At 37.1% G+C, this 16,414-nt stretch overlaps 1 protein-coding gene across 2 annotated transcripts in view; it reads right to left on the reverse strand.

The window, feature by feature from the left end:
* Nucleotides 1-16,414, reverse strand: part of LOC117411041 (homeobox protein Meis1) — a 70,534-nt gene that overhangs the window by 11,460 nt on the left and 42,660 nt on the right. For both annotated transcript variants that reach the window (XM_034018066.3, XM_034018068.3), the window contains exon 9: nucleotides 6,204-6,280. In XM_034018066.3, the coding sequence (XP_033873957.1) occupies nucleotides 6,204-6,280 (77 nt within the window). The remainder of the gene's footprint in view (nucleotides 1-6,203; nucleotides 6,281-16,414) is intronic.

Genomic DNA, 16,414 nt, shown 5'->3' on the forward strand with positions numbered 1-16,414 from the left:
CTCGACAAACATAATTCAGGACTGAAAGAGTTAAAATGTAAATACATAATCATTTTCCCACTGTAAAATAGATTTTAGCGGCACCATATATTTATATATTTTATGTTTTGTATGCTTTTCTCCCTGTTTTAAAATGTTTACATTATGCTATTATGGCATATTAACTGCAGCTGGATAAATCAAATTGAGTCTTGCTTGCTACATTTACTGAAATGAGGCCTTAAAGTAGAGTACTTCGGAATACAAAAATAAGTTACTGTAGTTCAGTCAATTCATATGAAGTCATGTTTGGCAAACATTACTCAGTTTAGTTCTCCTCCTTCAAGATGAAGACAGACCAGGGCTGCAATACATCATCTGTAAAAGCTGGAAAGAGGGCACAGGCCCTGCTCTCTGCCCACTTCAGAAACATAATATTGGAAATTTCTCAAAGCGCAGCAAGGCCATCAGTCATAGAAATCAGTAGGCTCAATTTTACCCCCTTTGAAGGAAGGGGAACATGTGTCAAAGAGTTGGCTGTGTACAGGGCCCTGCAAAGTGTAACACATTAAAAAAGTAAATGCCTGGATGACCGTCCACTATGTACACACACACACACACACACACATTACACTACACACATGCAGTGTGCGTCTAAATAGGCCTCTGATTGGAAGGCAAACAAAACTGCTCTAGAGCCTGATTAACGCCATTGGGTGGCTATGTAGTTTTTTTCTTACATTTTTTGTAACATCTTATTTTTATAATTCTTCTAATGAAGCGTTTCTGCTTCTTCTGGATCATTTCAGATTCAAGCCACTGACAGTCCCTCTTTTTTTCTACTTGGCACAGGGTTTCCAAAACTATTTAACCTTCATCTGTACAGTACAAGTAAGACACAGGCCCCAGTGCACAGCATCTTTTTAACATAGTCAGATTGCTTAGTGTTGGACAACTGAAGATAAACACAGACTTTGGGCAGACACCAGCAACTGGCTAACTGTTATTTTACACAGTACGACAGAATAGGCTTTATTCAAATATGGCATTTGTTTTTGTATTTGACCAAATTTGGAAGCCAAAGCTTAGACACTTTTGAGGCCCTTCACTGTATACAGACTTACAGGCCTGCATAAAGATTACTGGATGTCAAAGGCGGAATAGCCCACTTTGGCATATTATTATATACAATACTTGAACAGTTTCACTTCTTATCCTACTTTATAATCATAATTAGTGTTTCCATCAAGTTAAAGGATGACAGGACTATAGTGCTTCTAAGCTTAATTCCCCTTGAAGTCAACAGTTTGACAATACTACTTTTTATCCTCCATGAAGAAAAAGGTTCTCCATGAAGACAAATTTCATTTAATAGAAAAATTCCTACTTTGGTAATTGCCAAATGTGGTCAGTTTATTTTAAAGTGCCATACTGCACGAATAGGGTGAACAAATAACTTACAGAATGGCCTGTTACAACTCTCGTTTAATTAAACATTCATTTTCCTGAAGTACCAAGACCCCATAAATCAAAGGCACTTATGTATAAAAGTATACAATTAACAAGCAGCCTCCACTTAATTTAAGAATAGTACTGTTTTATCAAGAGCACCACTCAGTGATTGCTAATCAAGGATAAAGTTGTTCTCCAAACAAATCGCTTACCTATTTAAGCAATTCTGCTTTTATGTCAGTATCCTAATCCTTGATTAATCCACAAGAAGTACTTACACAATTTAAAGACTGAACCCCTTCACAGCATTTTCATTATGTGCCTCTGGCTCTACTATTTTTTTTTTAATTGCTTGATCCAACAAGGAGGCAACATTTGCCCCATTTTAATGTTTTTATACCTTTTCTATTTTTTTTCAAAGCTCACAAAAATGGCGGCTGTTTAATGTAGGCTCTGCCTGTAGCAGGTTTATGATGTAAGTGACAGAAGTGGTCTCCATGGGCACAGGTCTCTGCAGCTCTGAACGGTGAAGAAACACCACACTGCTGCTCAGAAGTTGTTGACACAATATAGGTGGAGATCAGGTCTGTGCAAGCATTAAATACCAGAGAGGCAAATTGTGTGCAAACACTCCAAGAAACATGGACAAGAACAGACCAAAACCAGACTTGTAAAAAGAACTATAAGCTACTTATGGATTTTCGCTGATGTTCTTTTTTTGTAATAAAATGCTACATTTCTTGAACACAAAAGCTGTCCCATTGTTCTTTGTATCAATATCCCTATTGTTCCCCCATATCCCCAGGGTTGGAGTGTATTTTGTCTTTAAAAATATGATAGTTTTCATGCAACTAAAACATTCACTGAGAGGGAATGGAATGGGTGCTGCAGGGCAAGTGGTTAGACTCAAAGTGACTCCAAAACACACCTGTCAGACATCTGAGATCTGCTGTGGAACATGAACAACAAAAAAGTTTGCTGGTGTCAAAGCACCCAAATAACCTTATTAATGAATTTTGTATTTATTTTTTCTCTCATAAAATTACAGACACTAAAAGCAGGTAAATTGAAATAAAACTAAAATTGTAATTTTACTTTCTAAATTTAAGCAAAATTTCAGATGCAATCAACTTTAATTCCTTACTATTTTCAAGCCCCTGATGCTTTGCAAATAGAATATGCAGTCAAAAAAACAAGCTATTTAAATCTCCAGTAATTGGTATTTGTATTGTCATTCCTGGGTTTAGACTGACAAGTACAGAAAAGGAAACACACTTAGCTAAGAATTTTCTCAAAACTGCTTTTCTTGCTTTTAAGACATTCATAAAAGCAGCCTTATTGACAAAACCATCTAGCGTTGATGTTTAAACACCATCTTTTAAAGTATTATTAAATTACTTCAGGAAGAAAAGGATGGACAATACGTGAAACCCGATGACCCCCAATTGATTTTTGATCACTTGCGTATTGAGGAGTGTCTCTTAATGCGTTTGCTTTCATAGCAAAACAAGCGCCTCTATTTGCATTTAGTTACACAAAAATGTTCTGTTTTATTTGTTTATTATATTGCTACAGTCTCTTGTGTTGTCAGAGGTCCAATTGAACAGTAGTTGAATCTCTATTTACTGCCATAATATTGTGTTTACAGGGTGCCAAGCATAGATTTATCCTGCCAAGCACTTTAAGGATGGCATCCATATCACCTGTTAGCTATAGCTAAATAGGAGTGAACTGAGATTTTTCTTTTTTTCTAACAGAAAAGGCCAAGGCCAGCCCACTTCATCAGCCAAATCCAATGACGTGTTTTGAGGAATTGACTTTTTATCTGGAGCAGCAGCACTGATCAAAGAAACCCCAGTTGCTACATAATTACTTGGATTAGAGATCTGTAATATTTAGATGAGAGCACAGTAAAAAAAAAAAAATACAGCTCTGATAAATGCATTGCAAGGTTTTGTTTTGCTATGTGGGAATATTAAATTGTGCTGTACTTAGTTTGGAAGAACAGATTATTTCAGATGCCAGAATTGGTAGTATAAAATAAAACTGTACAATTTTAATTGGGAGGAATGCTTTGTGTTTTGCATAACCACTGATTCAGCTGTTCTGTTCTGTGTTTGTATCAATAAAAAAAATGAATAGAAAAAAAGAAACTTTTTTTTTTTTTTAATAAAGGTGTTGAAAGATCTTGACACAGTGTTTCTGGGTCTGACTGTTAGCATTGCGGTCATGACTGCCACATTGTATTCATGTGATTTTCTGCTGAGAAGAAAGGGGGGAAAAAAAGAAACTGACCTTCTCAATGAACATGATCAAAGGCAAACACCACCACACCAAATTCCTAATGATTCCAAAAGCCCTTTCAAGAGCAGAACTATAAACAATGAATACACTTAACTTTGCTACCATGTTAGTAAACCTACACCCCGTTTAGTAAGACTATGTATGTGCTGGATTATTTGCACTCTGAAAGAAAAACTACAGTACACAAATGAGCATCAACTGCTGCCAACCTCTGTAAATACTTGATAGCTGAAGCCAAATAAAAGGTGTATGTATACAGTGCAAAACATTTTTATCAAGTGTGATTAGATATAAGCGAAAATACAATTTAGTTCACGCTTTTCAATAGCCGGCTTTCCTTTGACAGGGACATAACCTGGAACAAGTACCTGGGAGCAGTTTGCCAGATCAAACATTTAGTGAAATGAAATTTCATGCTAGACTCTCCCTCTCATTCCCATCATTTTATGCTCCTTTTACTCATCGCCTCTGAAAAGCTGGCCAGCAGGCCCCACCTCAAGCTGGTCTCTCCTCCCTACAGCAGGCCGACTACTGGGCTACACGACATGCATTTGTGTTTTTTTATACACATTTCATGTATTCCCTCACGGTGTGTTGCTGCCTATAATTTATGAATGATCTGCAGCCCGTCTACCCTTTAGCATTTTTATTTAATCTCAGCAGCAGTGATTTACAGGGCCTCATCATTAATAATAAAAAATGTACATGTGTTAACACGTTTGGGAGACTGGAGAAAGAGGCTGGGGCTCTGCTGAGTTTTTTTTTTAGGAAACATTTACACAGCAAGCACCCTAAATAAATGAATTTATCCAGAAGTTTAAAAATGATTTGTGTGTTATTCCCTCAAGCGACTAAGAGTTGGCAGGAAGCTGCAATTTTAAGACACAAGACCTCAAATAACAAAATAAAAAATGGAACGTTTTACTAGCTATATGTTTAAACAAAGAAGCCTGGCGTCAGGTATGGATTAAACACCTGAAAAAAAAAGGATTTACTTTATTTAGGGAGGCCTCTCGCAGGTCAACAGAGTCACAGAGTTTACAGGAAGTTTGGTAGCAGAAAGCTTATGGAAATGCCTAAGGCAATCTCAACTATCTTTCAGTAATGTAATAATAAGCTTTTTGTCCTTCAGTGTAGAAAAAATTGGTTTGTTCTTTTTTTGGTTTTATTATGAAGAACAACTGACATTTTTTTGCATTGCTTGGGGGGCACCAATTTTAGGGATTTTGCCATAAATCCACACTGGATTGTAGCTGGAAAGGTGTTTTTTTTTTGTTTTTTTTTAACAAAAATAACTAGAGGCACAAAGATCCCTGCATGTAGGTTTAATAGCTCATACCCCCTAGATTATACTATATATTCATTGACACCACATCACTGTAGGCTTGCAGTGCCTTGATCATGTTCACACTGAAGCACTGAAATCATTTTAAAAAAGAGGGATAATATGGCTCGCTATATACTGACTTCAGACCCCTGTCTAACACAGCTGAAAAATTGATCTCCCATGGGTTGCTGTAAGGTCATAGAAATTGATAACCCCAACAAGCTTCCCTTATGTCAGTCTGCCTGTGTCCAACAGATAGTGCACTTTGTAAATTAATCCTCCAAAGGCAAATATATTGTAAGCAGCTAGTCATCTCCAAGGTACTAAATTGAACAATACATGGGATTATGTTGACAGAAATTACATTTTCTGTAATGGGGTTTAATATATCTGAAATCCGTCCCATTGGCCCCTAGTCTCTATATCCTAGCAGTGTTTGTTAATGCAGGTGATGCATATATCAAGGCCCAATTTATTTGCCAAAATGGATTAGGCCATGTAATCAGAGCCTTAGCAATATTAATCTCTGACACTTATTGAATGAAAAAGCTCAACGCTGGGAACCTTCTACTGGAAGTTTCGGCTTGCTTTGGCCATTTTCAGCTATTTCACATCAAAGAGAATAGAGTTTCCCACCGTAAACATTTAACTGCAGAATGTAGGCAATTAATTAGATACACACAGTTATATCTGGTGTTGGGTTTCAATATCCTTTTCCAATAAGGCCGTCAGTGGCATAAGTATTTGCAACTTGAATGTATTACAGTGTCACACTATATAACAAAACATGCCTTGTTAGGAGGTTTTATGCCTTGTTAGGAGGTTTTATAATTTATTTTCAAGTGATCATTTTGACAGGCAATGTAGTGAAACAATGCTTTTATTTCAATGAAGGGAGGGTGTGTGTGGGGGGGAATTAGATGGGAATTCATATTTGTGTATATAAACTTATATTCTTCATCACTGGGAAAAAAAAAAAAAAAAAAAAAAAAACTACAGGCAATATCCCCTCTAGAATAATTGATTTCAAGGGAGAGCTGACAGTAAATGAAGGTGTGTTGTATTCATTCAAATCATTAGCTACAGGTTGCCAGAGGCTGGCGTATTGATTGCATGTAAACACAAAAGCCAAATTACTTACCAGTTGTTCACTTGTAGTATAGTGAGACCTGTGTCTTGTGCCAGCTGCTTTTTCTGTTCTTCTGAGGGGTAAGGGTGCTGAAAGATAAGGGAATAAAAACAAACTGAGAAATTTGCTAAGAGAAAATATTAGTATGAAATATCTTGGCAATTCAGAAGTCTCAATGCAGTCATTAATTATTGTGAAAGCTGAGGTGTGTCTCTTTCCCAGAATCATTAATGGAATATAAAATCATGTAATTAATGGCAGCAAAAGGCAAGCCAATTATAAAGTTAAGTGAAGTGTAGAAAGAGCTACATTAATTAGGGTACTGGCTGTACAATCTCACTCAAATTTATTCTAGACAGACTTATTTCTTAGCTGCAACAAATGAGAATGGAATACGAAAGATTAGTTTAAAATGGCCTTGCAGTGCTACCTAGTGAACAATTCCAGAATTATAATATTATGTGCATTTTGACAATGTAATAAATTAGTTACACCTGTATATTGTTCCGTTCTTTTCACAGTTTTCATAATTAGTTACACAGAAAACTGATTTCTTAACCCCCTAACACAGCCCACCAAATTTAGAAAAATCTATTTTTAGACATTAATATAGGACTCGTACTCCCTTTACAGAATTTGCCATTTTAACAGGAGTTGGGTGAATAACACAAGAACATTTAGCTCTATTGATGCCATTTGTATTGTGAAAACTGCCAATTCCTGCAAAGTCATTACAGGACTGTTTATTTGTGTTGTTCATAGCTGTTTTTATAGCATACCACATCAACGCAATAAACTGCTTCATGGTGACAATTTTCATCCTCGCTCTTCATGAAATGGATCAGTGGTCAACCCCTTGCTGTTTTTCACAGAGGCTGTCTGAGATCCCGCACTATAAAACCTTTACCTCCTAAACCATCACTGGATTAAGCTGCAAGAACATAAAACTCAGGAAACTGAATCACTCCCCAAGTTGGCAGCTTTGTCTTGAATTTAACTATACTCTATTTTATGGTTAACCTGCAAAGACACGGTACCAAAATAAAAATTCACACTGATATTGGATTTTTTTTTTTACAACTTATTAAGCCAATAATATATGCATATATTTATTTATTGTCATTCTGTGTATGCCAGTATTGAGTAAGTAATAGACCAAGACTGCCACATGAGAAATTACATTTTTTCCAAAGCTTTATATGTAAGCAAAAGTGCCACCCTAGTGCCACCCCACCTGGACTTTAATGCAACATTCAGTATGAAAACTTTGTAAAAATTACCTTCAAAATAGTCCCAGTGGAAAACATAAAACAATGCTTATAAATTCTACAACTACAGGGTTACCAAATGCTAAATATTGCACAGGTAACAGAATTTCCCACTACAGGAAATTCCCCATTTTTTTCTCTCATTTATATAATGTGCATATTTGTATGTATCGTTATTAATACAAATAATTTCCCCCACTTTCTCTAGAGTTTTATTAAAAAAAAAAAAAAAAAAAAAAAATCTTACCATTCTTCTCTGTCATTTTCATGTGATCTGATTTTAGGTAATTGGAACAAACCGTGTCTAATTTCATGCAGTAAACTATAATTGCAATCCTGCCTCAAGCTACTGGAATGGAGGTCTTGTCACCATGTAGCAGTTTCAATGTTCAGGATTTGTTTTCAAAAGACTGTACTGGGGTAAATTTAGCCATTTCAATAATTAAGTCACTGTAAGGAAAGTAACTGCTTAAAAATGTAAGAAAACAACATTCCTAAGGCAGGGTTTCCTTAAGAGTCATCTGATCACTTAATACTTCTGACTATTGGCTCTGAACAAATATAATTGTTCTCATCACATGAAAGCTATGACTTCATGAAATTAGTTATTTCATCTTAACTTTTATCAACAAAAAAATGTGCCCTCTTCTCAAATTATGATACAGTCAAATATAAATGCCCCAAGAATTAATTGTAGTTTTGAAAAAAAAAAAAAAAAAAAAATGGAAAACTACCCCATGACTTGACAATGAACCAACATGCCGTAGGCGATGCTACTACACAAACATTGACTGTTCTATTACTTTCCCACCCACAGGCTCGGTGAGGCCTGCACTAGAAATCTAGCCAGACATCATAGCAAAGAAGTGATAAGAAAAAGATAAGGTAAAGCTGCTGCTGTTTTTTCCAAGACAATAAATAAAATAAAACCTGTGCCCAGCCTACCACTGCAAGTCCCCTTCCGAGGCATTTATAACCATTTCTTTGTCTAGCAACATTTCCCCTATATTGTTTGCATTTGCAGTTGGTTACTCGCTCACTCTCTCTGTCTCCTCTCTCACAATTCAAGCTAGTTACAGCTTAAATATTTAACGTCTATATCACTTATCAAACACCCATCATAACCACAATCGCCTCAGCCCATCAGAGTTACTTTTACCGTTGTCCAATAATGGATAATTTGGACACTGCAAATTGTTGAGTGTATTGGCCTCATACCATTATCTCTTAAAAGTTTAATTATTTGCAAACAATCGATCGGGATGGGAACCTGAGGAAGGATATGTAGGAGGCCAGAGGGAGAAAGAAAATGCATTAGTATGGAAAAATACACTTAAATATTACAATCAGACTGAGACTGTTCATGGGGGGGGAGGAGGGGGAGGGGGAGGAGCAGCAGTGATCATGCTCTCCAAGCCACTCCATTTGGATCTACATTAACACCTCAAGGATGAGTACAGCCCATAAAACAACACCTTTAGACTGTAAAGCAAAGCCAGCTTCCCAGACTTAAACCAGCACACAAGCTTTTGAAAAAACAGGGGCATATCCAGTAACAGATAACATGCATGTACAAATAGGAAAATGAATACATTAAAAACAGAATAATTTGCTTGAAGCAAAGGGCAATTACTATAAACACAATGCTTGCAGGTTGTTCTTGTGTTATTAATAACTACTATGTTGGAGGCTTATATACAGATGCTTCTGTGTTAAAACAGGTCATGTGTATTGTTTACTTTCCATGTAAAATACAGAATGTCATACACACTATTATAGTTCCTTTCTCACAAATCAAATGGATACCCAATAGTGACACTATGTATCCAATTGTAACCCTTACCACCTTTTCCAGTCTCAGAAAGTACACGGCAGAGTGAAAACTGAAGCAAATAATTCCTTTCCTGTGCAAAATGTTATGCCATTAAATTAAATGCATTTAAAAATGTCACAACAAAGACAAATCTTGTTATATGTTTGGCAATGAAACTGGGATCAAGTGTTTTCTCAGGCTCTATTGATGCTAAGCAAAAGGCATCAGAAGCACAGATGGAAAATGTCCCGCCTCCTATCTTAATGAAACTTCTTGTCCAAATGTACTCCTTTCATCAAAGTTTCCACCACTGTCTGCAATTGTGGATGCCAGGACAGTGATACACTTTTTCTATCTTATCTTCTCTTGTAACCAATATCAATAACATTCCCTCTCTTGCTGCCCTTCCTTCTCTTACAACACATGGTAACGGCTGCAGAAAATTTCCAAATAATCTTGAGCAGAGCCTGCCGCCGAGATAATGGCAGGCAGCACTTCTCCACTGTCAAACCCCCTGGATTACTAATTTAATGTGGATTGGACAGGAGAACCATAGTTAACAAAGCTACGCCGGTAGATGCCTTTTCTGAGAAAAAAAAAAAAAAAAATGGGGGGGAAAAAAAACTAAAGGAAAAAAATCAAGAGTATATTTATTGATGGGTTATACTTTAAAAGGGTTTGGAAACAAGGCAGTGCAAAAAAAATTAGCAGGAGGAGCCTTGGCAAATCTCCAACATAGCCCTTATCAAGGCAATGTTCTGCTACTTGGCTGAATGTGTTGGGAGAACAATTTCGGAAGTCCTTTTATCCCTTTTCCTCCATCTCTCCTCCTCCACGGCAAAGTTGAATGCATTAATATAAGCTGACCTTGAGCTAAACTCTGGTATGTAATGAACAGATCCTCCCTAAAAAAAGTGCCTTATACACTTTTGTTACGTTTAACTACTTAACTGCTAGCTTTTTCAATTAAAAAAATATATAAAAAATGCTATTAAATGAGCTTTCTTTCTCCCCCCCTGGCTGAATATGATCAAAGATTCACTTACCACAATGGATTAGCATTACAAAAGTGGTGCATGGCGTATACACAGCTTGAATTTTTATCAGCACAGGCCGATACACTTGAGGAATGCAAAGATGGAGGATATATGGGGGGGGGGTACAAAAATTGTACACATACACTCATTCTCTGTTACAATCACACAGTTAATGAATACCAGTGGAAGAGAATTTAAGAAGCTTCCCCAATAAGCAATTGTTCTTTGTCTGTTCTAAGCCTAGTTTTATGGCTTCTGCCTTCCAATGAGGGGGCCATGTATAACTTCACTACTGATCAAAGACAAGTTTAAAATTAAAAAGCAGCATAACAGGTTTCCATGCAGCCTAATTTAACTCTTGAAATATTTTCCAGTAAAACAAAATGTTTCCTCCTGACCTTCTTTGTTCCTTTGTTCTGGCTCCCTATTACACAATCTCATTCCACACAGATGGGCTGTACGCATTGCTTTATTTAAGTCCTGTCTAACTTTTGTGAACTCAAAAATTAATGCTTCCAGATTGCAGTTTTGCTTCCATGCACTGAAATGTTTCTGTCAAGTTTTATGCTTTCACCTTACTATTTCTCATCCTTAATCCACATATAATCCTGTTGGCCCCCAAGGATTGCTATTGGCATCAGCCATAAACCTTTTGGCTGGCATCTACTATCAATACCCCCACCCCCACCAAGAAAAATCTATCCTTTTTGGTATGACTCCTAAATAAACACAACTTTAGCTTAAACTCCTACACATGTTATTCCTGCTTTCAGACAGAACACATACAACTTTGCAACCTCACTGTGCACAAAGCAAAATACATTTTTTTTCTTGTACGTAAAGAAGTTCATTTAGAAACAAATGTAGTTCCCTAATGATTTAGAACTTCTATACCATTGTAAATCTAGTCATTAAAAGAACAAGCATGACTGTAACTATTTTTACTTAGACCAGGTAGCTGTGCAACAGCATCAGACTCTGAAAAAAAAAAAAAAAAAGCTGTCTTTGCTACATTAATTAATCTGTCCAATTTACATCCCTGTTTTGTTGATTTTCAATGGAAGTACAGGAACTTAGCCTGTGGGCACAGAATACATCATGTAACTTCACTTGGTTTGCAAACGTAATTTAAGTATAAGCACTGAGGGAATATTATGCAAGAAACAAGTTCTATGGAAACATCAGAATACATCTAAAAGTTTATTAGAGCACCACAATTGTTGCGCCTTATTCATGACAGCGATAAGCATGAATAAAATAATAATAATGTAGCAAAGAAAAAGTTAAAATATTGTTATTGCTAAATATAAGCTTAATATAAACAATGACGTCGATTATCATGGCAAAGTGGCTCACAATTCAGTTCACTGTTACTCGTGCCAGGTATGCACCAAAAGAAGTCACTCTTAATTCTACAGACCTCCAACCATTTAACTAAAAGGTAAAAGCCTCACACATGAAGAGAAATGTGTAAAGCACTGACCACTAAACCACATTCAGGAGGTGCAGATTAAACAGAATCGCTGGGCTTGCTATTCCAAGATAACAAACTTCTAACCAAAAATACATTTTGGGCTGGCTAAAGTACTAACCGATTGATAAGGCACTTCATCCCTGTTTGGGTACAAGTTCCATTAGAGAGAAGCATTTTAAATTAAATCTGCGTCCAAATCATTATACAAGTTCCACCAGAGCACTGCTTTGTATAGGAATTAATGCTGTGAAAAGCAGCAATTTCAAGCAGGTGGTAATGGAAAAAAAAATGCTTTCCTCCTCATAAAAAAGAGTGCACCAATGTTCAGTCCAGCCAGCGGAGAACAATGTCAAACTCACACAAGCTTCCCCCCATGTTAGCTGGGGCCGTGCAAGCCGACACTTGCCCTTAAGTGTGTTCATTTTCCCAGTTAAACTACTTTGGGAGTAGCATATCTCAGTAGGGATCATTGTCCCCATCAGAAAGCTGTATTTAAGGGGGATGCTTGCTGTTCCACACCTGCTGCTTAGGTTGCTATGTAATAAGGACTGCATGCAAACAGTGACTTGAGCTTGCTGGACTGCAACTGATGAGTCTGGGATAATTCAGGGGTGATTATGTAGTTTACTGGACCACTAAACCTCTTTAAGCTTGTAATTACTGCCTATTTGAGTAAAGAACATTCAAAAGCAATTCACTGCACCGTGCCTGCCACAGCTGGAAGCAGACTGCCAGCAGTCTGCAGTGGACATTAATATCTACAGGGACATGGATTTGAGCATTGCTGGCAGGTACAAATAGCAGCAATAAAGGTATTCCTGTCCTCCCTCCCCAATCCTGAACAAATGAACAGCATGGTATGCAAACAACAACTAGTCTGATTTGTTTGCAGGGACAAAATTCAAAGGGTGTTTATGTTTTAGCTTGGCTTCCTTCATGGATATAAGGAAATCTTACAGTAAAACCTTGAATGTCTGAAGATTGCACTTATAGCACAATGTTGATTGTCCTTGACTGTGCTCACAGTGTGCTACCTGCTAAATCAGACTGGACCACCCCAACTCATGCCTGCAATAACACACACACATATCCATAAACACAACGCACATTCGAAACCATGGGAATTCGGTTACAATCTCACACCCTGCTGCCGAGTCCTGAGCTTTAACTTTAGTTAATACCTCTGAAATGCGATACTTGAAGGAAGCAATTTCAGGACCACAGAAAATTCTAATAACCTGCTGATATTATTATATTATTATCATAATTACCCTTTCGCCCTCACTATTTTAATTAATGTTCATATGAAGGGTCCACAGGGAAAATAAAAGTATCCTGAGGATGGAAAAAAAGTTAAAAAGTAGGTAAAAGTATTTTGCAATTGCTCCCTTATGCCCCGTACATTCTGAGAAAAGAAACACACTGAACTGCTATATGATGATGTCCTTTCCCTCAACCTGAGAAGGTTCAAACTCCAAAAAGAACAATGTCTTCTAACACTGCTTTCCCATCAGTGTAGCTCTTTACAAATCAATGATTTTATCTGGTGCAACAAACAAGCAAGCTGCCTTTTAATGCTCTTGTTTTCCCAGTGCCTCTATTAAAATATTAAGCAGATATCTGAATAGAAAAAAGCTTAGCCTTCAATGCAGCCTCGACCATGCTCTAAAAAGCAACCCAAGAAAAATATGTAATTTAGATTAATATTCAGTTAGTTTGCAATTGCTAGTAAAGTGTTCATCTACCAAGAAGGTGTCCAGCTGAAATGTGCAAAGATAGTACATTAGTTATGTGATTTAAAACATCAAAATGCTTTCTCTAATACCTGTAATATGATTCTCCCCCTTTGCCCTTTCAAAAAGAACATGGTGAAATTAATATATCAGAAAACAAGGGTCCATTAATTCAAAGGCACATATAATACATATTTAATAATTCAATACATGCTTACTTTAGATGCTACTTAGAAGAATACGAAAGACATTGGGAGTTAATATTCCCATATGGTGGTGTCCATTGTTTTGCTGTGGAGCAATCAATGGGAACAAAGATAAAGGCATCTTAAAAGGGTCTAGGATTCAACACAGCCGTGAGATGAGATCCATTAAACAATTTACGAACTTATGGATAATGGCATAAAATCAATTAATGTATCTTTGTCAACGTCATTTGTGTTAATGACTGAGTGTATAACTTTCTTCTAAAACAGCAGTTATTGTTTTCTTCATGCTCACCCTAAAAACAATGTAATGCCAAACTCTACCATATATTGTCACATATATATATATATATATATATATATATATATATATATATATATATATATATATAATTAATAGTCTTATGCTTCTGATTTCAAGGGCCATGAAAAGATTGTGCAGAAATTACATAATGATAATTAGTCAAGACTTGCATGTTACTGTAAAACTTCAAATAATTGCCGGGTCTCAAATAATCGCCGTGTCTGCTGGCAAATATTGTAAATAAACGCTGGAGGCGTTTAATTGAAGTTTTACGGTATATGTTGTCCTCCATACACATAGTATACAGTGTATATACAGTATATACTTAAGCACTAGTTTAAGACAGAGATATAGCAGTCACTGAAAGAATGCTTTGTAGTGCCTGATATTTACTAAGCCCTAGACCACAAGAACCACCATACAGAGCATTTTTAGAAAACGTGTCACCCCAAGATGGCATCTCATGATCAATGGCTGCATCATCCATGGCTCTACTGCCATGAGGCCCCAGGTCTGAGCTGACAAACCTAGCCTTTGTCCACAGCCAATCAGCAGATATAAGCACATCAGGCCTGTCAGGCTGACACATTCAAACGACAATGTCAACGAGTATTAACGTTCAATTATCTGTCCTAGAAATAACCCTCACCTTTATGCATTGTGAAATGAAGCGCATGCCAAAATGGGAATCCAAAAGAGAAGGGCAGAAATGCCAGCGATAGCCAAATAGCCAAGAGCTGGCATTCTGATACTGTAATGACATTTCTCCTCATGGGACTCATCACGCAGGGGCACGTTTTTCTTTAGACAAGTTTACACAACTATACTGACTATTTTTGTCATAGCTTTCCTACAATAACCACACCCGGAGTTTGCCATGTCTGTGAGGTATAATTTTTATTGGATTTACAAATTACTGAACCCCCAATAAAAGCCTACTGCTGTTTAGCACCTACTAGACATGGTAATGTTTGTCTGCTGCTGTAAATCTAATAACTTTTAACTAAACTACCATACAAAGGTTATCAGCTGCCGCTAACTCCTGACAACTCTTCATATGCAGCTGTTAATGAAAAAGGCACAACAGAGTGAGAACTAGTGCCAGCTCCGAGATAAAGGCTTTCACAGAATCTCTGTTTATTTGGATAACCCTATTAAACCACATTACCGAGACCCCGAGGCTTAGATTATGTAGAGAAGGCATGGCTAGGGTAACGCCTCCAATCTTGTCAATCTGTATGCACCTATAGAGAAAAAAAGATTCTAAATTATAGCTGAAGTTAAACATTTCCAATGGTACAGACCTTCTTAATATTTGCATGAGAAGCTGATCAGCCTTATATTTAAAAGCACATAATACACTGAAATAAATGTGTTGCTTCTGTAGATTTCAGCAGTTTAAACGTTACAAGAATTGCACTTGAAATGCCCTTTAGGAACGTTAAAAAAGTAACTCCACTTCCCTTTTCAACTAGTTACAAAAGATTTATTTTTTAAACTCTGCTTACAGTAGGTCAGCCAGATTGGAAGTATCCGCTATGATCAATCATTGTAAGGATTCCTTTACATGCAAACTTGTCGGACTGACAGCAGCGGCAATCCTAGTTTCCCACATCAAGCTGGTTGATGCCAATCCTTTCTTTAATTCGGTCTCTGATAATACACCCTGCCGTTTATTCAGGCCGCCTGTGAGGGTTGAAAGTGATGAATGCTGCTGAATGCCGGTGGTTATTTTGGTCCACAAAGACTACCCCCAATGAGCTTCTTACACAGGGTCCCAGGGGCCTGTCAGCCTTGTAATTGATGATGTTTTCACTCCAAGGTGTGAGACTGGGATGCACCAGAGCTCAACGGGGAACTCAAGTAGATGAATTGTCTCAGCTGCACCCTTTTGCCAGTATCTTTTAATAGGCATAAACTCATTACTTCCAAATGTTCCTCAATCTCTTCAAAACAAAAGGCAGTCAAACTTCTACTGCATAATTGGCTCAGTCTGCAGGCTAACCTATGGAAAATACTGTAAGGCTTCTAAGACAAAATTAAGTAATAATTAAAGACCTTAGGCTGCTAAATTAAATGTATAAATATTAATAGGAATGGCTTTTTTCTTGTCATATGTATATACATTCAATACAGTGCATGTATACACAGAAGGAGCAAGCTAGTTTTGAACTTTCCCTGGAAGTCTCTGCATTTTTATTTCTATTTTCAAGTTTATGGAATTTAAGTCCCATGAGCTGTGAGCAACCATGTTATAAATGTGATGTGGAAGTATGAGAAGTGGGCTCCCTGCCAAGCCCATGACAGAATGCCTTGCCCAGGTTGCCGTGGGTGACCGTGTGCTGACATTCTGGGGCTCCAGCAATAAACAACCAATGACTAATGGCA

The sequence above is a fragment of the Acipenser ruthenus genome, chromosome 6 (assembly GCF_902713425.1).
Source record: "Acipenser ruthenus chromosome 6, fAciRut3.2 maternal haplotype, whole genome shotgun sequence".
Taxonomy (NCBI): Eukaryota; Metazoa; Chordata; class Actinopteri; order Acipenseriformes; family Acipenseridae; genus Acipenser; species Acipenser ruthenus.